We start from the raw sequence: 26,399 nt of genomic DNA, 5'->3' as shown, positions 1-26,399 counted from the left end.
CAATAACTGCAGTATTTTTTATCTTAAACTAGAAATGTTATTTCCTGTATTACATCTAGTGTTTTTATCACTTACAAATCCCTGTGAGAAGATTTCAGTCTATTGATAAATGATCCCTTTTAAATAATGAAGCTAATTAGAGTCATGTTTATTTAATTTAGATTCGAAATCTGCTCACTTGAGGTACAAAACACATTTTACGAGGTGATGTTAAACTACTTTAATATATAAAAAAAAAAAAAAAACAACACAGGTAAGTTGGAAGTTGGAGCATGAAATGGAAATACCCACATGGAGTTGCAAGTACCTTGGACAACTACACAAGGAGGCAAATTGAAGCAAATGAATAATTGTCTGTTTCATGCCATAAATTATAAACATCAGACATCCCGAGAGACTCTCCGAAATGTCTCCAGGGTCTCTCATCTGAGTCGGAATAAACCGGATTCACTGCGGTGAAGAACTCAAGCCCCGGCACGCCAAGTAACGATTCAGCTACTATCGCTTTATTACACAGGAATGAGTCCTCCTGTCTTGTTTTTTTGGAAGCGGGGGAGCACTTTTCGTCGATTGCTGACATTCTTCACGTGTTTCAGATGGAAAAACCTGGTGGAGGCGGGAGGCGTCGAATACCCAGCATCACCTGAGGAACTGGAAGGTGAGATTGCTTTTTCATTTTTTTTTCTTATTGTCATTGTCAGCTTTCAATTTCTGCCGTGATGTTCAGGAAGTCGGACGCATCGGGATGGAAACCAGTGTTAAATATGTATCGTCACCCTCTTAAAATAATCAAATAAGTCATTTTTCTACTAAAATTTTTTTTTTTTTTCCTGACCACCTCTGGCAAAATTGCCTACATCCTCAGTTAAACAGGCATTGCCTATGTCAATAATGTGTCAAATGGTTCAGTTTTTTGTGTTTCCTGAAAAATCTGAAAAAATGACGATTATTTTAAGAGGGTGACGATATTTAGATACAATATATTGTGTTGACATTCTAGTATTGTTGATGTTGTTGTAGTGTAGTCTATGGTAGTTAGATTATACCAGGGGTCAGGAACCTTTTGGACTGTGAGAGCCTTAAAACCCAAATATTTCTATGTATATATTTCATTGAGAGCCATATAGTATTTTTATTGTATGATAAATGAAATATGTCTTACTTTTAATGCAGCCAATAGTGTTGCATGGATTTGTTCGAAGTGCCGCTTTATATTTGACCGTTTCATTGATGCAATTTTATCATTGCATATTAGACATACCGCAGATCCAAATGTAAATTCCTCTGTCCTTTTTCTTTTCGCCATCTTTTCCGTTACAAGGGTTCAAGCGGGTAAACTACTGGGCTATCTGATAAAAATTAAGTTCTTCAACTTTACAATGACCCGGACGTGCTCGGAAGCCATTGGTTCCCGATCCGACCGACGGGTGACCCGTGAAATTTATCTTCAAATCTAATTTCCATTTACTTTAAAATGACACAGTATTATGAAGTATTTTAAAATCAGTTCCAAACTGATTTTTTTTTTTTCGACTCAAAATTATAGCGTCACCGGAAGAGCAATATGGCTCGCGAGCCGTAGGTTCCCGACCGCTGGATTATACAGTAATCCATTTAGTGGTATCTGCAGTAAAAGGGTACGAGAACATGGTCCTTCCAAGGAAGCCGCTAGCCGACATGCCGTTGCGTTGTCAGCGTGAGAAGTTACCTCTGTGTCACCGATTGTAATTTCCAAAATCCATCTCTATGACAGCTTGGTTCACTCATGTGGTCATAAAAGTATAACAGCTCTAAAGATGGTCGTATCACGATAAATACAAAGTACCTGAAGATCGCATGTCGAAGACTTTGAACATCCTGATGTAGCGGAGCACGGACGGCTATTTTCGCTGAACAAACTGGGAGTTTGCAAACCCGCTGAGCTTATGGGCAAATATTTGGACCTCCCAGGAGGTCACAAGCCTGACTTTGATTGCCTTGCAGGTTTGGTGGGATGGGAAACTCAAGGGTTGGTACTCAGAGACCTTGAGCTCCGGCAACATTGGCAAGCTGCTGCTCAATAGGACACCATCTCTTCGGTTGTGCTTCAAAGTTTGCTACATACATACAACGTATGACAAGCAAGGCCAGTCTTGTTGACAACCCCGGGGCTTGACTGCAACTAAATGGCAAAGCCAGTCAGGCCACCGATTAGAGCATAGGTGGCAAACTCTGGCCCGCGGGCCACTTTTGGCCCGCAGTGTAATTATTTTTGCCATACAAATAATATGTGCCGGCCCGCCTGTATTATAGCCTACAGCGCATGTACCGCTAATACCACAAATCCCAGAATTCTCTGCTGGTGGTTTGGCACGAAAAATTACGACAGGACCCATAAAAGTCGTCTCCTCTGTTGAAAGCTACCATAGCAACATTATGCTAATGCTGGTAACGTACCACCCGTCTGAAAAATATATTTCTTTAAATAAAAAAGTGACAATGATTCCTTGGAATCTAAAATTAAATGCAAAAAAAAAGGATAGAACTTATGTTAATATCAAGTGATATTTTAATTGGGTGTGGTTTTTTTTTTTTTTTTTTTTTACAAATTTACAATTTATTTTATTTCGATTCAGGGGGAAAAAAAACAAATTAATATTGATATTCAAACCATGGTGGCGCCTCTGGTTAGCGCTTCGCCACAGCATGAAGGACCACGTTTCGATTCCCACACCGGGACCTTTCTGTATGGAGTTTGCATGTTCTGCGTGGGTTTCCTCCAGGTTCCTCCCACAGTCCAAAAACATGCAAGTTAATTGGAAAAAAATTGGGAAAACTGCCCCGAATGATTAAGTGAACCCTGCCTGTTGCCCGATGACAGCTGGGAAAAGGCATCAGCATCCCCCACGACCCTGAGTGCAGGTTAAGTGGTAGAAAATAGATGTATTTTCAAAAAGTTGACAAATTTATGTCCACTCTAACTAGGCTTTTATTTCCCTAATTCCCATAACATGTAGTTCTGTATTAACCGTTCTGAACTTCGGTCAGTTGACGCCTTGATCAGAATATTGAGTTTATGTATTTTTTGATTCATTTTAGAGCTGTCTGGGTGGGGTGGGGGATTTTTTTTTCCTCCTTTTTCCTGTAGTTGATTAATTGTGTGTATTTGAAAGAAAACACGCCTCGACGAAGGTTAACAATGACCAGAAACTCATATTTTTTTCTGTTTCAATGAGAGTCAGGGAGAAAAGCAGGCCAGTACGATTTCCTAGTAGACATATTTATTTCACCAACGCCCGGCAGATGTTACGGAGAAGCCCATTTCACAAGTGATGTTTAAAAATTAACCCTCCCGTGGCGGTGAAAAGGTGTCACATGACGGTTAAGTAATTAAAACGGGGCAGGTGTGGGTGTGCAGGTGTCCCGGGAGGCCGTCCGGCTGGGAGGCAGACCATAAACTGTCTCCATGTTTGGGCGGTGGAGCAAGATGGGTTCGGTTACAAAGGGACGCTTTTAATTTCCATGGGAGACGTAATTGTATTTGTCAAATACAAGGCTCATCTCTGAGGTAGAACATCGCGGAAGGAGCTCAGAACTGGGCTCCAGTGTTGTGTGTCTGTGTGTGAGTGTGTGTGGCGTTATCATTGTTCGATAAGGAATAGCATCATATTCATGTAAATTATAGTTATTGCTATGCAACATGCAAGACAGCTGGTGTCAACATCGACCCTCCCCATGACCCCGACTGTAAGATAAGTTATACAGTGTCTGAATATCACTTTTATTTTTTATTTTTTGTTTCTTTTACATTTGTATTTTGTGCTCTGCTTCCAATGAGGAAGCAGAGCCGGGGTTGAAATTGCAGCAGCAGTCAAAAAGCTCCTACAATAGCGGGGCTCCGGGGGGTGGATGAGGTCCGCCCTGGGTTCCTCAAGGCTCCGGATTCTGTCGGGCGGTTCTGGCTGACACACCTCTGCCGTTTCACGTGTATTTTGGAGACAGTGCCGCTGGACTGGCAGACCGGGGTGATGATCCCCCTTTTTTAAAAAGGGGGATCGGAGGCTGTGCTCCAACTACAGGGGGATCACAACTCCTCAGGCTACCTGGTAAGGTCCAGTCAGCGATGTTGAGAAGAGGGTCCGCCGGGTCACTGAACCTCGGATCCAGGAGGAGCAGTGTGGTTCTCGTCCTGTCCGTGGAACAGTGGACCAGCTCTGAACCCTCGGAAGGGTCCTGGAGGGGGCGTAGGAATTTGCCCAATCCGTCTACATGTGTTTTGTGGATCTGGAGAAGGCATTCGACCGAGTCCCGTGGGCAATCCTGTGAGGGGTGCTCCGGGAGTATGGGGTACCGAACCCCGTCATACGGTGCTGTTTCGGTGTCGGAGTTTGGTCCGAATTGCCGGTTGTGAGGGTTGGACTCCGCCAGGGCCGCCCTTTGTCACCGATCCTGTTCATGACTTTTAAGGACAGAATTTCTAAGCGCAGCCAGTGCGTCGAGGGGATCCGGTTTGGTGGCCTCAGGATGGAGTCTCTGCTTTTTGCAGATGATGTAGTTCTGTTGGCTTCATCAAGCCATCATCTCCAGCTCTTACTGGAACGGTTCGCAGCCGAGTGTGAAGCGGCCGGGATGCGGATCAGCACCTCCAAATCTGAGACCATGGTGCGCAACCAGAACTGGGTGGAATGCCCACTCCGGGTTGGGGAAGTGGAGGAGTTCAAGTACGTCAGGGTCTTGTTCACGAGTGGCGGAAGACTGTAGCGGGAGATCGACAGACGGATCGGTGTGGTGTCTGCTCTGGCTGCTGTCTCTGCGACTCGACTTCCGGAAAAGCAGGGGAAGATGGATGGATGTCTGACAAACCACCAATGATCTGACCATTTTCACAAATATTTTCAATTATTCACCCATAAATGAAACTCCAAAACACAGCCAAGAGGTGTCGATAATCTGAAATACCGGGATAATGTCACACATGTAGCACTTATGTAACATTTCAATGAAATACCCCAACCTGTTTTCATGGCAACTTGGATCTTTTAAATATTATAGGCACGCGTGTAATAAAAGTGCCCCCCCACTCACATTTTTCATCTAATTTACCATTACCATTTTTGGAAACCGTGATCTGCGGCGGCCATGTTGGATCATCTGTCCGTCTCGCTCTCATTCTCAACAATTTTGTTTATTTATGTATTTCGTTATAAACTCTTTACCGTCGGTCTTTTGCCTTTTCGCATCTCAGTTCTCAGCACATCCCCCCTCCTCTCCTCTTCCTCCTCCTCAGGTGATGCTGTGGTTGGTGGCGTCGCTGCTGACGCTGGTGGAGGACGTGTTCTCCGAGGAGGACAACAAGGAGGCTCAGCCGGTCTTGCGGCAGACCTCGTGGCCCCCGGTGCCGGACCCGGAGCGGAACGACGGCGCCCACTGGGCCGAATCCTTCAGTGAGTCTATTGCCTCACCGGATAGGACCTTAAATCTAAAAATTTCCAAATACTAGCAAAACAAGATGAAGGGGTAGGCGGTGTAATGCTCCATAGATGTCTAAAGGTGGAAGGAGTCTCCTGGTAGTGGAGGAGCGCGGTTAGAACCAGAGATCCAGATGCCCTACAGAAAGGCACGGCCTGTTTTAATGAGGTTTGACGATTAATGAAGTGGTGGAACGTCAAACATCGGCTGTTTTCTTTTTATTGCGGCGGTGAGGAACTGGCAGGTCATCAGTTTGCAAATGCAGGCACACACAAGAGCTGACCTTCTTCTGTCAAATCCAATAAATATTCAAAAAATAAACAAACACACTGTCTCAGACAAACCCATTGGAGACAGTCAGTCTTGTGAAATTCAAGATGGGGGAACGCGGGAGGAAGGATTAATACGTAAAATATAATAAACCCGGAAGAGACGAGATGAAGCGATCGGAGGAAGATAAAAGAAGGCTGGGTAAAGTTAAAGGTGAAATAGTCAAATCTAGAAATTTCAGAGAGAGACAAGACAAGGGAAGTTCAAGCTAAAGCAGTGGGGACAGTGGGAGTGGCTAGTTTGCATAGAAATCTGCGAGTATTTTACGGTAACGGACTCGGCTCCAGTCCCCGTCAATCGAAATCCTCTGGAATAACCGGATGGAGTGCAAACACATGGGCAGCAGCCACAAGAGGAGATGGGCCTCAGAAGACGGACACGACTGGAATTAGCGAGAGTATCCAAACAATTACGGGGATACAACAGTGACATTTAGCCATCGATCCTCCATATTGGCTAATATCCAATCCCCGGTCTTTCAGTCCTCATGGAGAAATCAGCCAAAACCAGGCCTGTATTGACAGACACAAAAATAAGATAAAATAACGTGTTGAAATATAGTTTAACATGCTGAATGCTAAATGGGAAAAATAAGGAAAGAGTGGGCTTCAATACTAAAAGACAGAAATTAAAGGGAGTAAAATGGGAAAAAGGCCTTGAAATGAATTAAAGATAAAAATCTGTGAGGTCTGATGTGACAAAACTGATCCATGTTTATAAGAAATAGAGGTTTGGAAAGTTGAATAAGGAATGATAATTATCATGAAAAGAGAAAAATAAATGAACAAGATTAAAAAAATAAAAATAAAAATGAAAAAGAGGACTATTTACCGAACTTTGAAATCTCCGAACACGATTATGTAAATAGTTGTTCCAACAGAGTGCACAAAATAATGCTATAAGATTTTCAACTCATATTTACCACACAAGTATCATTGCTTTTTTTGTTGTTGTTATAACACATGTTTAGGTTTATCAGAATGATTGGAAGGGGGGAAAAAATTCGCTAAATAATCAAAAGTTACTGTGGAAGGTAAATTACAATGGCGTAATTATTTCTGTTCTCCTGTGTTTTGGTCTGGAGTTTGCATTGAAAAAAAAAAATGTCTCAAACACACACACACACACACATACACACACACATACACACATGCTTGCAGTTTATGCAACTCTCCGATACCCGTATTCACAAAGGAGACGTCTAAGGTTCTTATAAATCTTTCTCTGAAACTCTTTGCGAACCTTGTTTCCCTGGAGGTGTTTCATGGCGCCCGCCGTACTTTTTGGGGGACCCCCGCCACCACCACCGCCGGGGTCAGCACCTGCCCCACATTGCTCACGGTAAAAAAAAAAAACTACAAAAACTACAAAAACTCCACCGCGGAGGCTGTGTCACTTCAGGGGTGACTAATATAATACACCCTCTGGAAATTTGCCTGGAAGTTTTCATCATGTAGAATGGACTTGGTCACTTGAGCACCCCCAAACCACCCACCCGACATCCATAATGAGGTAAATAATAAGTCCAACGTGCACGACCCCGCCGTGCACTGGCGTCCTCTTCATCCCCGCCATGATGGCTGGACAATGTGTGAGCCAGAGGCAACGTGTATCTAATGTAATAATAAAAAAGGTGAACATGTAGACAGTCTGTCAATGAGGACAAGTAAGAGTCATCCCGAGCTGATGGCTCCCGCCGTATGAGCTGACATTCCCCCTCCCACCTTGGGGGAAACAATCATACCACTGGAAACTCAACGAAAAAAGAAAAAAGACAAAAAAATATGAAACAGCTGTAAGTAATGGTACAGTAGGATATCAGGGAAACGTCACAGGTGCACAGCAGTAACACGAAAAGTACCAAGTAGACTAGAACATGGACATTGATATTAAATATTTATTACCATATATTGCAATTAGGCACATTATTTAATCGACTGTGACTGCATCTTTTTGGCGGGGAAAGTCGCCTGAGACAGATCCCCGGATTTTTTTTTTTTTTTTTTTTGACAGCATTGGTATACTTGAAATGAGGCCGCCTTTTGAGTTTCGCCCGAGATTGACATCCATCCGCACGTTTAGACTGCTGTTTTATCTCCACATTTGTGGTACTCCACTACAATTATCAAAAAAAAAAAAAAATGGAATGAGGCCAACAATCCAGGCTGTGTTGCGTTTGATGGGATAACCAGTGATACTGTGTTTTTGATCCCCGTCCCTCGAAACCCAACCGCTCCGAAACCATTGAACGTCGCCGCAAGAACGTTGCTCAATTCAGTCCGACCTGGGAATATTTATATAATTACACGAAATAATGCAAAGCCATGTGGCGTGTTTAAACATGGCTTAATATGTACCTGGGCAGGGTTTAGACTGTGGAGGTCCTGCATTCTTTTGCCTGGGGAATATTCCTAGGTATTTATTTTTGTCTGATCCCCCCTCCACCACCACCATCCCTGATGATTACAACGTCTTTTTTTTTTTTTTTTTTTGTAAACATGAAGGCATGAACCAACAGGCGTCCACCGCGCTGATGTAGATGAGTATTCTGCAATGGTAATTGCTATTCCCGTGGGGCGGGAGGGGGCGCAGGGCGAAGCCACTGGCCGGGTCGGCCAGTCGAGAAATCAGTCAAACACCTGGAGAACAGCGCGGGTAAGTCTGGTCTGAAATGTTCCTGGCGTCGGCAAAGGCTCCTGTTGGAGTCTGGCCAGCGGCTCTGCTACTCCGACGGTAATGACCTTGCATAGTGACAGTACACTTTGCGCCGCTCAGCTGATAACTGGCGGAATTCTCACCCGACGGCCGCGGGTCTGTTTTCAATTTAATCACACATGCTCAAGAGCCAGCCCGTAAAACTCCATCCTAATGCGCCGCATTAAACTAAAGTGTGAGAAGTTTTTCGACTTAAATCTCTAAAGGCCAAAGTAGACATCTGGGATATATCTGGGGGGGTCTGCGTATGATTCCCCGCTATTTTCTCTTATAATTTCCAGTTATGGCTACAGAGAGAAGATGTTGGAATCAGCCGCCTTTTATACCTGGCTGTCACTCTCATCATCCCCCTTCGTTGTCTCACGTGGGTTTTTCGCTTGTCATCGCGCGGACGAAATCGGGAAACCGTTGGCTGGAGAGATTAGCTAATGTAGCTGACACGCTGGGAATATTTACAACGGGCCACGTCGAAGCTCCTCAACGTATAAAAGTGACAGGGGATGGATTTGTGGGCCGACCCCGAGTACCCTCGTTGCGGCGTGAGCTCATTAGCAGGACATTTCGGGGCCGTAATTGGCCCCCGTTTATGGTGACATTACACAGGCCGAGCTGGGTGACAGTCTTCACACGCTCCCAGTGCTGTTGCAGTCCTAAAAAAAAAAGAAAATCAGGTAAATCGCCACGGACCAAAGTCATTCCACAGGGAACCCGGTCCTCAACAAATTCCCAGGATGTTTGCTTTTGGGCTAAAACAACTCTGAGAAATGACCCCGATTGGCTCGGTCCAGCTCTTGGACCAGCTTTTTGGGGGGGTTGTTTTCACAGGATATTTCCAGGTTACGCTCATAAAATCACAATTGATCACCTGTTAGCACTGTTAGCAGCAAACACTGGCTTTTTGCTATTGAGACAACTGACTTTTGATCCCATCCCAGCTCGCACTTCACATTGGAAAACAGGCGTGCATGGACACACACCCATAAGGTCCTCTCTTTTGGACTAATGATTTTCTGCATTGGTTCTCCAGGTTCTTCTGCCTGCGTTCTGCCTTTTTCCTCTGCCGAAAAAGGTCAGAACAGCCCATTTTCAGCCGTGAGCTGAAAACATACCTCTTCACCAAGCACTACCCTACTAATCGCACTTAGCCCCCACACCCCACGAGAAAAAAAATAAAATAACAATGAAATGAATGAATGTATGTATATGGTTCTGAGATGGCTATTTGGTTGAGTGGTCACTTCTGACTTCCGACTCATGGTACTTTGAATCTTCGGTGACTGAATTGCACTTCTTGTACGTCTCTTTGGATAAAACCGTCTACCGAATGACTGTAATATAATGTAATGTAATGATCTCTCCTGGTTCTTCATCTTCCTCTTGTACTCCAAAATCACGTTAATCGAAGACTCTAAATTGCTCCCAGGTGAATGAGAGGGTGAATGGGTTGATATTTCTGTATGTGTCATTGATAGGAGAGTGGTGCGGGTTAATCCCCGCCTCTCGTCCATCATCACCTATCATTGTCTCCGGTCTCTGTCCATTCATTTGTTCTAAATTATGAATCTCGTTCTTTTCCAAGCCAACCATCAGCCTCCATCTAACCCTATTCTCCGCATCCTCCTCTTTCACTCCAACTAACTTCATGTCTTCTCTCCTATCCATAAATCTCCTCCTCAGTCTTTCTCTAGACCTCAGCTTCCTTCTACCAAGAAGTTCACTATCCCTCCTCTGAGCATCTCAGTGTGATTTTATCTCCAAAACATCTACCATGTGCTGTCCCTCTGATGGACTCAATCCTGATCCCATCCATCCTCTTGACTCCCGAAGAGAACCTCGACATCTCCATCTCGGCATCCCGTCTTCTCCTCAGTGTCTCTAAACCAGACAACATCGCTGGTTCCCCCAGCGTCAAATGTCTTGCTACTTCCTGAATTGAGACTCATGGGACTTTTTTTTTTCCAGGCACTCTTTGGACCTCTGTTTTATACCCAACGTGGACTTCTTCTTTGCACAGAGCGATACAGTGAAACAAACATACCGATTAAACGCTCCGCCCTCCGGCGTGCCAGTCGACAGCAGCGCTAACGCTAAGACAAAACAGTCGCAAAACAAAACAAGTGCTACAACATATATAACTGTCACTGTGTCCTGTCTTTGCAGAGGAGTGGATGCTGTTGCAAGAGGAGGAATTCCACCAGGCCAGGTGGCGCCGTTCGCCCGGTGACCGAAAATCTCCCAGAATGTCGAGGAGAAACCGCAAGAGGACCAAGAGCAGCCGCGACTGCCGCATCGAGAAGAAGCAAATGAGGGTGCGTGAACTCGGACTGGGCTACGACTCTGATGAGATCATCCTCTTCAAGTACTGCGTAGGCACGTGTCACAGCTCCCGCAGGAACTACGACCTGGCCCTCAAAGCCCTGATGGACAAAGGGAGCGTCTCGACCAAGAAGGTCAGCGGTCACCCCTGCTGTCGGCCGACCCGCTACGAGACCGTGTCCTTCATGGACGCTCAGACCACCTGGCAAACGATTAAGTGGCTCTCTGCAGCAAACTGCAGCTGCGTGGGCTGACGGGAAGCGACGGGGGAGGTGTGGGGGGGAAGCAGTCGCATAACAGAGCAGGAAGCTTCGAGGCCTTATCTGCGTGATGGGCGACTTGCGGTCTGGGGCCCCGTGGAGCGGAGCCATGGCGCTGCAGTCTTCCAGGACTTCCTCCTACTAATAACTCGGCTGCTGCTAATGGAGGGCGGATGGCACCAGCAGGTTCTCTGGACGTGTGCCACCAGACTGGAGCGGGGGGGAGGTTTGTTTATACGCCGCAGAGGATTAAACCATCAGCGCCGCCGCGGTCCAAAGTGGATTAATCGATTGCCGATCCTGCGTTCTTTGTCCGGCCTTAGACTCTGCTGATCCTCAGGTTCTTAGCTGCCCGGCGTCCGCAGCAACGAGCAGCTAAAAACAAGCGCGGTGTCGCTCGACTCCACGAAATTCCAGATTGGCGCCGGTGATCGCGGTTGACAATGAGCACTCTGGCTAACATTAGCTTCTGCTCAGGTAGATGCAAGTGTAAAGGGAGGCTAATGGCGTTCCGGCGCTTGTGGCTGAAGCACACAGACTCCAGGTGGGAAGAAGGTTTCATTTCAGAAATGTCTTTTTTTGTGCCAATCCAGTTTGCGTATCAGTGGCTTTTGAACCGCTAACACAACCCTGAGCCTCACAACCGAATCTCTTCTTGTTCCAAGCGTGTCGTGTGGTGGCTGAAACATGACATGATAATCGCAGTTAGCATTTACTCTGGTATTAACTTGACAAGAACTCAACATGCCTTAAAGAAATTAAATCTAAAGCTAAAAAAAAAATACAAATTTGGAGTCATGGGGGGTATCCAGTGGTAATTTGGGGTCATTCTCGGGATATATTCACATTGAACTGTTACAGTATCGATCAGCAGCTGAAAACAAAAGGGGCAGAAGGAGTTTGCGTGGAATTATCTGAGATTTTTTTTGGCAAAAATGAAATATACAGTCATATTCATTGCATTTATCCATTGGTGTGTTGTCATTATAGTTCTGGTTAGCTTTCAAAGAGCCCTTTATCTGGACCTGTATTTCAGTTGACGCGGCAGCTTGAGTTTAGCAGTGTGAATAATTCAAAGCACCTTCCAAATCTAAGTTATCCAGGATTTGAAATACAATAGCCATTCGTCAGATGCAGACAGCCATCAGGAAGCAACTACTAGAAAATGACGGTCAACGTAGTTCCTCACGCTTGGAGGATTTTTTGCAATCAACCCTCCTCAGCACTGGATGTAACTAAATCCCGCAGTTCCCTTTCAAGACAAATGCAATCGAAATTAACCCACAGTTTAGGACTTCAAAACGGCCGCACTTCTGCTCCGTTAGCATCCTAGCATCTCCAGTAGATTCAGATGTAGAGTAAGCAGTTTTAGCCGTCTGACAGTACGGTAATATCTCCGCTAGATTAGATCCGACGCGTCGTTTAAAGGCTCATTTATGCTCACTAACTGTAAGTAAATACAAAACTGCTCCCACGACTTGAGATGGTACTGCTTTGTTTGCTGCATTTGGCTCGGCATCCCCGAGCTTCCTGAGAACGTATAAAAAAAGAACACAGATGATGGACAGAAGGCTTCAGTATGTGAATTTTACGTTGAGCATAAAGGAGCCTTGAGACGCTTGCTGTCTGTATTATAGCTTACATTATCATTATTTGCCAAAGGCCAATCATCCAGCGCCCCCCTTTTGTGTATGTTCTAAATTAACTGCAGAGCCCCATGATTATGATGAAGTCTAAATATCAGCAAATCCACTTCAACCAAAAGCTGTTCTGCGGCATCTAGGGGTAACAGGGCAAGTTTGCAAGACCAAAAAAAATGCAATGACGTGAAGACAGCGAGGACATACAATGAGTTTTTTTTTTTTTTTGTTCTGTTTATCTCTGCACATGCGTGTTTGTCATTTTCAGTTTTGTAAATTCAATGGTCTTCATAAGACAAAAAAAGTTTTACTTTCACCATGTGATGCAAGTCTACCTTTTCCTTCCCGGGCAGCTCCACGACTTATTATCCGGCCAAGGAAATCTCAGTATCAGAGCAGATATAGTCAGTCTTCCAAACAGTTACGTAGAGATAAGTTCTTTAGAACTGTGTAAATAATTTTGCTTTCTTTACTCGCGAACGACACATAAAACTCTGTCGTCGCCGGTGCTCTCTGATTCCGCTCAATCAGACCCACTGACAAGCAACCTGTAAATGCCGCAGTAGCTCAAGTGTACTTGTTTCATCTTGTTTACATCCCAGTCAACGGTCCATTGTGGGATGCCATCACAAATATAGTCGCCTGCCAGCCATCAGAGAGATGCCGATGAAACCCGCGGTTATTTTCGGATCAGGTGTCACGCGATACTCCCTCGCAAACAACGGCGGAAGTACACTTTGATGTTATTTTTAATGGCCGCGTGTCGAGCGATTAGGCAATCGGCGTGTAGCCTGATACGGATTAGCTGGAGAAACGGTTACTACGACGTAATAAAATACTTTTTTATGACGATATAAATCGGCCACGCCTGTGGAAGCGTTTGCTTGTGTTGGTAACTGTTGTAAAAACTTAAAACCGTTCTCCATTGTGGTTTTAGTGCTGGTGTTTAAATCCAACAAACGCCAGACTATCTGTTCCAGGCTGTTTCCTGTTTACAAAACTTTGTTTTGTCCTTTTTTTTTAAAATAACTCAAACAAGCAGGTTTTCGTGAACGAACCATAACCGAGTCTAAAATTTAAATGCATCTGTTGTTAGTACAAGGTCGTAAAATAGCTCTGCCAGTGATAATCTTTTCCAGGATTCACAGCTAACAGCAGATTCTCCCTGCTGGCATCTTTCCACGTAATGCAGTTGAAACCAGCTCGCATAAAAACCGATCGCCAGTGCTTGAGGGTGCGATCTGAAGAACGATTCCATTCACATATTGTAATTTTGGATTACGTTTTGTGGTCATCGGTCAGACTGAATGTGTTTTTAGTTTGAACGAGACATAAATCAACTGAATTTCCAGAAAATCCGGCCTTTTGTCTTCGATGTTGGATTAAGTTTAAAAGTGCCAGTAAAATCCTTGGAATCCTGACGTAACAGTCTGTTGGTCAGACAGTAAACGTTGCTTTTCTTTTCTTTTTCCCTACAGTATCAGTGTTTCTTTGTTTGTTTGTTTGTTTTTTTCAGCACAGTAGTCTTATTATTAGTTTCACGGCCCCCCAGCCTCTCACTGGCATCGATGTTGGCGTCGGACGTTCCATGCTCCTCGTCTCGTTCGTTTTCCGAGCCCGGTTTCTCCTCTGCCCGGCTCATGTTTACGAGTCCTTTTAGAAACCCGAGCGGCCCACGTATAGTGTGACACAAAAGACCTTTTCGGTTTAACGGCCGCTCTACATGTGACCAATAAAAAGGATCCTGGCCCCTAAACGTTTACAGTGTGGTATCACGTTTAAGTATATGCAGGAATATTCATTTTGTATCTATGTATGCGCTTGGATTGTTTCGACCGGCACTGAAATCTATAAATATCCAAGTAGGCTGTTTAGTATTTTGTGGCTTGGCAGTGTTGTGTGTATCTGTGTGTTCCCACAGATAACTTTGGGATAATGTAGGATCTACACACACACTTGTATTACTAAAATTGGTGCTGCCTCACGCTATCTAGTTCACTGGAAAATTTCCAATTTCTTTGTTTTTCTTTTTTTGTCGTTATTGTTTTCATGTAACTGAAGCTCTTTCAGAGGAATGCGTACAGCAAAGCTCTCATGCAATTTTCTTTCCTTTTTTAATTTTACTTTTGAGTTACCTCAACTTTGTGACCTTCTCACCCCAAAGCTGGTCAAAGGAGACAAATACATGAGAAATATGGAGAAAACAAACGAAACATGGTATATTTAGATTAATATGCACAAGTTGGTCCTGAGTCTATTGTGTTTATGACTTCAAAATGTCTGTCTCTCACGAACAGTTAACACCGTTAATCAACAGCTTACATTACAACAAGTAGCTAACAGCTAGGTGTTTACATTATTTACTTTTAAGGTCTCATTAGCATCTTGGCTCTTCTTTTCACATTGGAAAAAAAATCTTATTTGAAAGGAAAACATTTGTGAGTGCAATCCAGGGCCTTTTTTTAATGTGTCATCAAAGTGGATAAGAGAAATGCTATGAATTAACAAGATGGCTAGCTCGGCTCTTTGAATTAAGTTTCCTGAAAAGCCCACCTCTCTTTTTTAGTTTCTTGACCTAACGCTTTAAAAACGTTTGTATTTTCTTGCTTTTTTTTTTTTTTTTTTTTTTTTTTTTTTTTACCCGTATACGATACAATCGTTCATTGACGACTGGCAATTAGCGTTAGCCTGCATCAAGAAGGTTGTTAGAGTTGCTAGATCAGCCCGCGCCCAGTCACATGCACACAAAAAGACAAAGCACAAGTTACTCTCAGATACACTAGTGACTAATAAATCATTTATTCATTCATTCAAACATAAATTAGCCATACCGCTAATCCTGCACTCAGGGTCGCGGGGTTGCTGGAGCCTATCCCAGCTGTCATTGGGCGAGATGCAGGGTTCACCCTGGACCGCTAGTCGGTCGCTACATAGAGAGCTCTACAACCATTCATCCATAATCTGGGCAATTTAGGGTTTGAACCTACTGCATGTTTTTGGATGGCGGGAAGAAACTGGAGAACCCGGAAGAGACCCACAGAGAGAGAGAGAACATGCAAACTCCACACAGAAAGGCCCCCCCGTCAGACATGAACCAGGAACCTACATGTTGTGAGGCTGAAGCACTAACTACGCTCAAATCCATGCATAGAAGATACAAATCCGTTCTGGGTAACTGTTTCTCCCATTGCTAGGCTACCCTGCAGATTAACACCCTGCTGCTAGCATTGATGCCACGCCCCTGTCACTCAAATCATAATGCTATTCTTTAAACCTCACCAGTTAACTAGATATCTTAAACCCAACGATGCATTATTAGCGGAGCTGCGCCAAGTTGCTAATTAGCACAAGTTAACAGGCAGCACGTCTTACTTTGAGTTAAGTACTTGGACTGCGGTCCTGAAACTGCTGCCTCTGGGTCGGAAGCTCACCGGACGAGAAGCTTGTGGACCACATGACAAGTGAAAGGTTTTTGACGGTTTGCACTTCCAAGGGTTTAAATACCAAAGGTAGCCAGGGGTGGTGGTTGTGATTGTGGGGTTTCTCATGAATGAGATCCCAGGTTTTGGATCCAGTGCTGATAAAAATGAAAACGCTGTAAAACTAAACCCAGAAAGGGGAATCAAAGCATTGACGTGAGGCTGACAGCTGCAGCTCTTCTTATTCAAACAGAAGAGCGACCAGCAAGAAAGACGTAAACTGAGTTTTCTGACTGTGGTACGACGACATCGGAACATTGCTGTGTTTTTGAAGCTTCGTGTCACTATTTAAGTCCAAACTCAACACTTGTTAGATGCTATGCATCATGTTGCCTTACTGTACATACAAGTATTTATTGTTTAAGTTATTTTATTTATTCTTTATTTGCATTAAACCTGTTTTGAGGATGTTTATCGTTACTATAGTAGCCACTTCCATTTAGCCTTTTTTTTACCATATATTAAAATCTTTGTATAGTAATGATATAGTTTATGGAGTCTGGAGCGTAATGTTAGGTTTAATAGTTTTCAACAACAAAATCAAATTCAACAACAAAATTCAAACGTGTGCATGAAACAAAGCCGAATCATCGCCGAAAATGTGATTAAAATCACAAAAATTGTATTTTCCGTGGTCATCACAAATTTATGATCTGCATTTTAATGGAAAAGTAATCAGCTTCACTGAAATAATAAAATAAAAACAATAGTAATGAATGAATGAGTGATATGCATATTTTCTGAATGCATATCCCAGACTCCACAGAGGGATTGTGATATCCTTTCCAAATGGAAATATTAGGACTGTCCTGATCACCAAGATTAGTGAAAGGTGCAGCATTTGAACCTAAGGTTGGAGGGGCTCGCAAAATCCTTGATCATCATATGTGTTTGCCTTTTTTTTCCATTTTCCCAGAACAGAAACACTCTTCTGTATGAACCTTTTCAGTTACATAGAAATAAACAGATTAACAAGTAATTACAAGATATAACCAAGTAATTAAAGTGTTATTATGCATATATATGCTATGTTGATATTTAAATGTTTCATGCTTACTGTTAAGTAAGTATGTTTTAACTATGATTGATTAAGTAAATATGATAAACATTATTACATATCTCTATGTCTATTTATTTTTCACAGGCATTTACATAATTTGCTCCATGTTATAATTAATTCCTGGCTACAGTCCCTGATGACCCCCCCCCCCCTCCCCTCCCCACAGTTTTTTTTTTATACCGTTGTGTTTGAGTTGCCTTAACATAATAACAAAAATGAACATTGGCATGAAACGTCTGCGGGAGGGAGGTCACCTCCACGGCGAATGGCCGATTACACTGTGACCCTTTCCCGCACTGCCTTCACGGCCACAGGGCGACGATAGCCTGACTTCCTGTGACTCACTGGGACTCACCAGTGGGCAGTCGTCCGGCGGGTTATAGAAAAAATCTGCCCCCATATGGAATGTTTATAGTCTACATATATTTCCTGTTACTCTGTTTCTCTCGGATATATTTAGAAATGTCAAAATTGTATTCAAAAAAGCGTATTGAACACTATTTTTGTACATCATAAATAATAAAATATTCAACAGCTTCAAAGTTTTGTTTGTTTATTATTTTGTACTCTATTGCCATGGCGTCTGTGGCTAGACCTTGTTATTTCTAAACTTCAGTGTTGCAGTCATTGTGTCATGACTCTGATAATTCGGTTTGTAAATTGTTAGCGGCCAAGTGTCCGTTGGAATAAACTGTAGGGTACATTTTGAAAGGGAGTGTTTTAGGGAATTTCCCTTTGCACTGGAGAGGCAGCACCATTGACGGGACTTTTCAAGTATATGTCACATTTTGTTCACCAATCACTAATTTGAAATGATGGTTTTATTGCAAACTTAGCTCTGAGCTGGTGTGTCAAAACATATAGAAGTTATAGTTGTCCTAAAACATCCTGCATGTTTTTATGGCATTACACTCAGAATAAAAAACTAGACTTCTCTCTCTGAAAGCGATGGTCCAGCAACGGACTCTTCCTTCTCTTTGTCTGCATTCCACTGCCGTAACTTTTATCAAACACAAATATCATTGTTAGATTTATTTGATTTAAATTATTGTAATTATCATCGTGTGAAATATTCATGTGGCTGATTTCCATATTGCCCATACATTCAAGAGACATAAATCACTTAACATCCAGCTCATAAAAATGTGATAATATTTTTTTTTGTTGTATTTATTTTTATCCATACAATGCGCTTTGCAACAAGTAGACACGCTGCAAGCAGTCAGGAATAGAAGTCAAGCAGAAACTGCATTAGTTAAAAAGTCAAGGTAATTCCAGGATTTTAGGCGCTCGGTAAAGAACAAAACTTGATACAACAGCGCCCCCTAGTGGACATACATGGTTCAATCGGGTATTTAACACCATCATGTTGTGAAGGATCTCAAAAAACATTATTCAGAAATGGACAGAAATGCCAAAGTAGTGGTCTATTTTATATACATAAAAATTATATGATCCGAATTTCTTTCTTCAGGGACCATGACTTTACCAAAGATTTTCAATAGTGGAGTATAGTGGAGTATTTTGAACACATGGTATCCATGCATTTCAGAAGTAAACTACTTTCCTTAATTTGATCGTTGTATTTTACGGTGCCTATGAATAATGATATGAGCGTAAACGTTGTTGTTGTTTTGTTAAAATGACATATTCCTGAATAATGCTGCTGTTTTTTTTTCCTTCATTTAAAAATACAACAAGCAAGTGTTTTATTTATTTTTGGGCAGAATGTGTGCAAAACGGATTGAAACGCTCCATCGACTAATGTTTGAGAGATAGAGGCCTACAAATAAGGCCATCTTATACCATGCATGTTTTTTTAAATGTTAAAGCTTTGCCTATTGCACATTGAATTTCTCCTGACAAAGTATTATGAAAAATTCGTGTTTAAAAGATGGAAAAGCGCGACTGTGTGGAAGATTTTTCTTTTTATCCCTCCGCGCTCGCCGTAGTGTTGTGAACGAAAACATTTAGCGCGCAGTTCAACAGCCGTAGAACCGGCGCCGCAGACACCGGCTGGGTGAATGATATCAAAACGTTTACGTTTTACTGAATTCCCCTAAATACTACCTTATTTAGGCTTCGTGTCTAAGAGGATCTACTTTTTGAAGCTCAATGACTCCAATAGCGTCATAAGGAAATTTAGCTGTTAAGTTAGCTGTTAAGCTAAAACTAGCATTAAGAACGAACGGACTTCACTACCCGCATATATAATCACAAATCAGGCCAGGGAAGATGGTAAGTTAGACCAACCGTAACCTTATTCGCATGTCGACCCCAATTTTGACTTAAATAACACGTTATTGCCTTAAAAAAAACAACCAGAGGAGAAGCCTGGCCCCCAGTCAGGTAGCAAAACGGAAGCAAGGGGATTCGTGTGAGGATGAGGAGTGGACGTGTAAAACCGTGAGTCCACATACACACACGCTTTGTGATGCTAATAGGAGATTAGCTGACACTTGAACCATAGCAAAATATAAATGTGAATATTTCAATATCAGTTATTGTTACATTTTCAGATGATCACTTACATCGCTACATTTCCTTGGAAAAACCTCTCATTTTCACTATGTTGCACCATGTTTATCAATTACGTAATGTTAAAGAAAAATCAACTTCTATATTTTTGAATATATAACGTCACATTGTGACGCTTTGGCGTCACCACACACGCAGGTTTCTTTCACAGCTGTAAAAAAGAACTCATTCTCCCATTCGTTGTAGTTTTTTTCTTTTTTCTGCCATTTTTTTGGGTTAAGAAACTGCATTCAGCACCACTAGCACTGCCTTTGTCGAATAGACAATACTGACCTTTGAACTCGAGTAGGTCAGAGGTCACCGAAACTTATCTGAAGTTCACGTATATGAACATTTTGTTAAGATATTGTCATTTTCAAATCTATATAAATGCAGGTGTGATTTAAAAAGAATAGCAACAGAATAAACTGCTCAATGTCAGCGTGCACAATACTGACCTTTGAACTAGAGCAGGTCAGAGGTCACCTAAACTTCCTAAAGCCCATGTATAATAAACATATTTTTAAGATATTGTCATTTTCAAATCTATATAAATGCAAGTGTGATTTCAAAAGAATAGCAACAGAATAAAATAAAAGTAAAAGTAGCTCACAATTGAGTTGTTCTGCTTTTAGAACAGCCTGCGTCCTTGGGGGCAACCTGGTGACCGCGGGCACTGTTTTGGTGACCCTTGATCTAGCACAAGCGTTTCCCCCAAAATAAGGAATTCCTTGAAAAAAGGAAAAGAAAAACAAGTGGTTTCTGTGTTTCACTGTATTGCTTGACGGAAATATATTTCCCCATCCTCAGGAGAAAAGGAGGAAAAGTGACAAAGTGGCGGTCGAATGCAATATTTTCCCGTTCAGGAAGCCCCTGACTCAGCTTAACAACAGACCTGCTTGTTTGGACAGTGATAAACATGTAAGTGCTATTTGTATTGCTACATATTGAATTTTTTTTTTAATAATATTGAAATCTTAAAGATCAGTTTTATTGTCGGCCGTCAATGAGGAAACAGTACATACACGCACCGGCCACTTTATTAGGCGCATCCAGGGTTGGATCCCTTATTGCTCTGAGAAGTGCCTTAATTCTTCACGTTGCAATCCATGTTCAGTCATTTAAATCCCCTTTCGGTGGGTCATCTTGACCACGTCTACGCGCTGCTATTACACTGAGTTGCCGCTATGTGATCGGCTGTTTTAGCTATTTGGGTTCAGGCCGCTGGGCTCTTGATTTACAAGGGGAATATTGTCCTCTGGGCAAAACGCAAGAAACACACCATTTAAAAAAAAAAACAAACAAACCCGGGGCATTTGAGTCTGATTTGGCATTTCTATTTACTTAGCCAAGTATTTTGTACATTGACATTGAAGATGCACAATTGTCCCTCTGCATATCCCAGTTAACCTTTTGCAGTCTCACTGTATCACAGATTTGTATTATTTTTTTATTCATTTATTTATTTTCAAATTTTACATTGTGGATTTTTCGCTATTCCTCAGGTTTTTGCTGTAGTAATATATTTTTGTATGTTTATTTTTATGATAAAATAAGCATTTTCTTGGGTGGCGACCAACCAGAGCATGGTGTTCTGTATCCTGGGCTCTGATTTGCTCGGTGACCGTGGCATCATTCTCCACAGCTCCTGTGCATAGCTTGCATTTCAACATCTTTACCTTGTCCATTTCGTATGGATGTGCATTCACTACTCCTGGTGTTACTCTGTGAAGCGTATAGGAAATGTTTTAATACTATGAGAAAGTTAAATAAGTATGTGGGAAGGGTCTCATGTTATACTATGTATCATAAAAATAATATAATTAATATTTGGTTGCTATTGCACAGATTTATGTTTATTGTGGTTGGTTCTGGAACGTGACCCCCGGGATATTTATCTGTTGAGTGTATGTAATGACTCTGCTGACCTGCTGGATGTTTCTCCAGGAGGAGTTTATTCGACGCATCCTCTCCAAGCCCTTCAAAGTCCCCATTCCCAACTACTCAGGTGCCGCCACTTCCCCTTTTTTTTAAATCCAATGATGGTTGAAAAGGTGCGTGAATGGACTCCCTCTGTGTCGTCGTCGTCCCCCCCCCCGCCACGCAGGCTCATTGGGATTCAGGGCGCTTGGCCTGAAGCGAGTGGGTGCCCGGCGGGCGCTGCACGACCCCTTCGCTGAGGATGCACTGGTCCTCTACCAGCCTCCGTCCCTGAGCGCCCACGATCTCATCAAAGCTGACAAGTGGGTTGATGTCCGCAGATTTTCAGGCATGCTGAGTCGTACAATAATGCACCAGATGCTGTGCTCTGTTTTTTTGTCGTAAAAAATGCTCCACCTTGTTCTGTCCAGAGACAAACTACCTGTCCATGTTGTTGTGGACCCCATCTTGGGAAAAGTGCTAAGACCCCATCAAAGAGAGGTAGGAGTGCGTGTGTGTGTGTGCGTGCGTGTTTGGCAAGGGTGTGGTCTCAAAAATTTTCTTTATGTGTGTCAAGGGGGTGCGGTTCCTGTGGGAGTGTGTCACGGGCCGACGCATCCCGGGCTCGTACGGCTGCATCATGGCTGATGAGATGGGCCTGGGGAAGACCCTGCAGTGCATCACCCTTGTGTGGACGTTGCTGCGCCAGAGCCCCGACGCCGCACCTGAGATTGACAAGGCCATCGTGGTGTCGCCGTCCAGTCTGGTGCGCAACTGGTACAACGAGGTGGGGAAGTGGCTGGGGGGGCGAGTCACCCCGGTGGCCATCGACGGAGGTTCCAAGGAGGAGATCGACCGGCAGCTGGGTAAACCACCACCCCCTGTTTGCTCTAAAGGCTGTTTTTCCTCCAGCTGTTCCAAGATTTTGACCAGTAATTACACTGGCCCGAATGTGGACGGTGAAATTAGATGTCAAGACTTGTCGATATTTAACAAAACAAAAACCTGAGGATATGGTGTCATCGCTGCACGCCGTGTGACGTTCGGCCCCTCCTGTTCCCACAGTGAACTTCATCTCCCAGCGCGGCCTGAGGGCGCCGACCCCGATCCTCATCATTTCCTACGAGACATTCCGGCTGCACGCTGCTGTTCTGCACAAAGGCAAAGTCGGGCTAGTCATCTGCGACGAGGTATTTAAAGCTGCTTCGCTGATTTCGCACCCACCCTGTAAAGCTTGGCCGGTAAAACACTGCCCGTCTGCCCCCCCACAGGGTCACCGGCTGAAAAACTCCGACAACCAGACGTACCAGGCCCTAAACGCCATGAGCGCCAAGAGGCGGGTGCTGATTTCCGGTACGCCCATCCAGAACGACCTGCTGGAGTACTTCAGCCTGGTCCACTTCGTGAACGCCGGCATCCTAGGTGAGCACCCACGCACACACGGACACGCTGGCGTTTCTTCTGAGCTTCGATCTGACCTCCCCCTCCCCAAAAACAGGTACGGCCCAAGAGTTCAAGAAGCGCTTCGAGCTTCCCATCCTGAAGGGTCGAGACGCAGATGCGAGCGACAAGGACCGACAGACTGGCGAGGAGAAGCTTAAGGAGCTGATCGCCGTCGTCAACAGGTGGGATCACAGAATGTCACCTATGACAGAGCTCATTGTCATCCTGATGCAGGACTCTCAATAAACCGTTGGTTTCCACAGGTGCCTGATCAGGAGGACGTCCGACATCCTGTCCAAGTATCTGCCCGTGAAGATCGAGCAGGTCGTCTGCTGCAGGTGGGTCTGCGTCCGGAGGAGCTCCCCCCGGGGCAGAGCCTGCAGAACTAACCCCCCCCCCCTCTCCTCCACAGGCTGACGCCCCTGCAGGCGGAGCTCTATAGGCGCTTCCTGAGGCAAGCCAAGCCCGTGGAAGCCCTGCAGCAGAAGGGCGTGAGCGTGTCCTCGCTGTCCTCCATCACATCGCTCAAGAAGCTCTGCAACCGTAGGTGCCTCCGTTCTCTGCTAGTTTTAATTCAGTGCCGCCAGGCGGCAGCACTTTCAGTCAAACCTGACTTAGTTCGGACTCAGTGAGTCCAAGAGACACATCTAAAGGCGCCAAAGCCTCCAGTTGAATCAAAATAAAAGCTCAGCTGTCGCTAAAGCCTCATACCTTGGTTCACATCCACAGTGTTCATTTTTGAACATGCAGTCCATTACATGCAGTAATATTTGGATCAGAAGTCGAGGCTGACTATTACATTCCTGCTCTCCACTGTTCCTAAAAGGAAAAGACTTGCAGTTGAATGCTGATTTTGTGTGTGTGTGTGTGTGTGTGTGTGTGTCAGACCCAGCACTAATCCACGACAAGTGCGTGGAAGGGGAGGAAGGCTTCGAAGGGGCGCTGGATCTGTTTCCCCCAGGCTACTCCCCGAAAGCCGCGGACCCTCAGCTCTCTGGTAAGGACACAGTCATTTTAGATTTTCTTTAACAGCTACTCTAAATGAGTTTCCAAGGAGCTTTAGAGGTCAAATATATGAGCTAAGCTTACGGCTCGCTTCAGTGTCAAGTCAACCTTGAGTTCAAAGTTTGAATTGGTCGCTGGAGGGAAACGGCTTCCTCTCTTGTAGGAAAAATGCTGGTCCTGGACTACATCCTGGCCGTGACGAGGACCACCACCAGCGACAAGGTCGTGCTCGTCTCCAACTACACCCAGACGCTGGACCTCTTCGAAAAGCTTTGCAGATCAAGAGGGTGATATATATATATATATACATATATTATTTTTTTTTTTTCCTAATTTATTTATTTGTCATTTAATTGATCTCAATTTTTACTTTGAATTCGCGGGACTCTCCTGCTTTTCTTTTCCTCCCTCCCTTTCTCAGGTACCTCTACGTCCGATTGGATGGCACAATGTCCATCAAGAAACGGGCCAAGATAGTGGAGAAATTCAACAGCCCGTCTGTAAGTCAGAAACTCTGCGACAACACGGATTGACGGAGAGCAGCATGTAGATTCCTCTGTGTGTGTGTGTGTGTGTGTGTGTTTGTGTGAGTCAGAATCCGGAATTCATCTTCATGCTGAGCAGCAAGGCCGGCGGCTGCGGCCTGAACCTGATCGGCGCCAATCGCCTGGTGATGTTTGATCCCGACTGGAACCCGGCCAACGACGAGCAGGCTATGGCTCGGGTGTGGAGGGACGGCCAGAAGAAGACGTGCTACGTCTACCGGCTGCTCTCGGTCAGTGTGGCACGCCGGTTGTCGCGTTCTACCAGGGGAGATGGAGGCGCTCCCCACGTCTTAGACCCTTGAAAAACTGTTGATGAAACGAGGGAGAGGAGCTAAATGTCCTGGAAAATCATTCAAAATTTCTACACCTTTCTGATCAGTTTACCCTGATCCAAAATGAATAAAAAATAGTACAATATAGTATAAAAAAGCAAAATGAGAAGAGACACGAGGGGTTAGGGAGAGGATGCTTTTTTTTTTTTTGTGTGCGTCTTGAGTGTGCCTGCTGTACTCTGGCAGACGGGGACGATCGAGGAGAAGATCCTGCAGCGTCAGGCCCACAAGAAAGCCCTGAGCAGCTGCGTGGTGGACGAGGAGCAGGACGTAGAGCGTCACTTCTCCCTCGGGGAGCTGCGGGAGCTCTTCACGCTCAACGAGGAGACGACCAGCGACACGCACGACAAGTAACCGCCTCTGCACTTGCCTCTGTTATTACCCTGCTTAATCTAAACAGCCCTGAGAGTAAACTTTTTGGTTTGGGGAAAAATCTGTTTTTTTAGATGCCTTAAAAAAATCTGTGTGCGTGTCAGGTTCCGGTGCCGGCGCTGCGTGAACGGCATCGAGGTCAAGCCCCCCGACTCGGACTCGGACTGCACCAGCAACCTGTCCCAGTGGAGCCACTGCGTCGACAAGCGGGGCCTGAGGGACCCGGTGCTCAAGGCCGCCTGGGACGCCGCCGTCTCCTTCGTCTTCCACCAGCGCTCCCACGAGGACCAGAAAGGGGTGCTATAACCAGTAGAGGAGCCTTTTCCCTCTGCGTCGTCATCCTGTACATACTGATATTTATGCGGTTAGTTTTTTTTTTCACGTTTCATTTTTATTAAAACAAAATAAAGCAGAACCCTCTGGTGATCGTCCCTCTGGACTGTCGTTTTTCCCTATGTTTTTGCCTCAAAAGGTGGCAGCTATTTCTGTATCGATTCAAAACATCTGTATGTGATTACTGCAGCATATCTTTTATTAAAAAAAAAAAAAAAAATTCTGAATGCAAGTGATGAGCATTCTTTTTTCAGCACTTTTTTAGCAAAGTGTTAAAACAGCAATGATCCAAAGTCCACCAGCATAAGATTCTGATTTAGCAGAGGTGAAACATTTTATCTATTTATTTATGTACTGAATTTAGTTACGATCTGAAAATTCTTTCGGAATAACCGCTGCTGTTTTAATTTCATCACATTTCTGGACATTTCAACACTGAAATAATCATAAGAATAAATATATTTCCATAAATCTGCAATCTCTAAACGTGTGAAAACAGCAGTGGAAAGCTCAACAGATCATCTTGACAGAAGCAGCAATTCCCTTGAATACAAACATATCAGCATTTTATAGGATTTTCATTACTGATCTCAAAATGAGCATTATTTTCTGGACACATCAACATCCTGCAGATGAACTAGAAACTCTCGTGAGTCACTATTTTAATTCAATGTCATCAATACC

At 44.0% G+C, this 26,399-nt stretch overlaps 2 protein-coding genes across 2 annotated transcripts in view; both read left to right on the top strand.

Annotated features, from left to right (window-relative positions):
- artn (artemin) overlaps nucleotides 1-17,790 on the top strand; it is a 37,981-nt gene extending 20,191 nt beyond the window's left edge. The window contains exons 2-4 of the mRNA XM_086146102.1: nucleotides 597-658; nucleotides 5,267-5,423; nucleotides 10,654-17,790. Of these exons, the coding sequence (XP_086002228.1) occupies nucleotides 597-658; nucleotides 5,267-5,423; nucleotides 10,654-11,063 (629 nt within the window). The 3' untranslated portion in view covers nucleotides 11,064-17,790. The remainder of the gene's footprint in view (nucleotides 1-596; nucleotides 659-5,266; nucleotides 5,424-10,653) is intronic.
- Nucleotides 17,791-19,303: 1,513 nt separating this feature from the next.
- Nucleotides 19,304-25,813, top strand: rad54l (RAD54 like). Its single transcript, XM_086146343.1, has 18 exons — nucleotides 19,304-19,486; nucleotides 19,574-19,654; nucleotides 20,576-20,686; nucleotides 21,713-21,773; nucleotides 21,873-22,008; nucleotides 22,117-22,186; nucleotides 22,263-22,551; nucleotides 22,751-22,875; nucleotides 22,957-23,107; nucleotides 23,184-23,310; nucleotides 23,392-23,466; nucleotides 23,541-23,671; nucleotides 24,015-24,125; nucleotides 24,297-24,420; nucleotides 24,555-24,633; nucleotides 24,729-24,908; nucleotides 25,197-25,360; nucleotides 25,487-25,813. The coding sequence occupies exons 1-18, from the start codon at nucleotides 19,484-19,486 to the stop codon at nucleotides 25,686-25,688; spliced, it is 2,220 nt and encodes a 739-aa protein (XP_086002469.1). The 5' UTR covers nucleotides 19,304-19,483; the 3' UTR covers nucleotides 25,689-25,813.
- Nucleotides 25,814-26,399: the final 586 nt, after the last annotated feature.

This window comes from Fistularia commersonii, chromosome 1 (genome assembly GCF_037954325.1).
Source record: "Fistularia commersonii isolate RoL2024-O1a breed Wild chromosome 1, RoL_Fcom_v1.0, whole genome shotgun sequence".
NCBI lineage: Eukaryota > Metazoa > Chordata > Actinopteri > Syngnathiformes > Fistulariidae > Fistularia > Fistularia commersonii.
Note: the sequence above shows the minus strand (reverse complement) of the source record. Positions and strands in the feature narration are given on the sequence as shown.

What these genes read in the sequence shown, in the direction of transcription:
- rad54l (XM_086146343.1), top strand. An exon ending in AGGAGTGGACGTGTAAAACC is followed by an intron (nt 19,655 to 20,575) that starts GTGAGTCCACAT and finishes CCCCATCCTCAG; the next exon opens with GAGAAAAGGAGGAAAAGTGA. An exon ending in GCTCAAGAAGCTCTGCAACC is followed by an intron (nt 23,672 to 24,014) that starts GTAGGTGCCTCC and finishes TGTGTGTGTCAG; the next exon opens with ACCCAGCACTAATCCACGAC.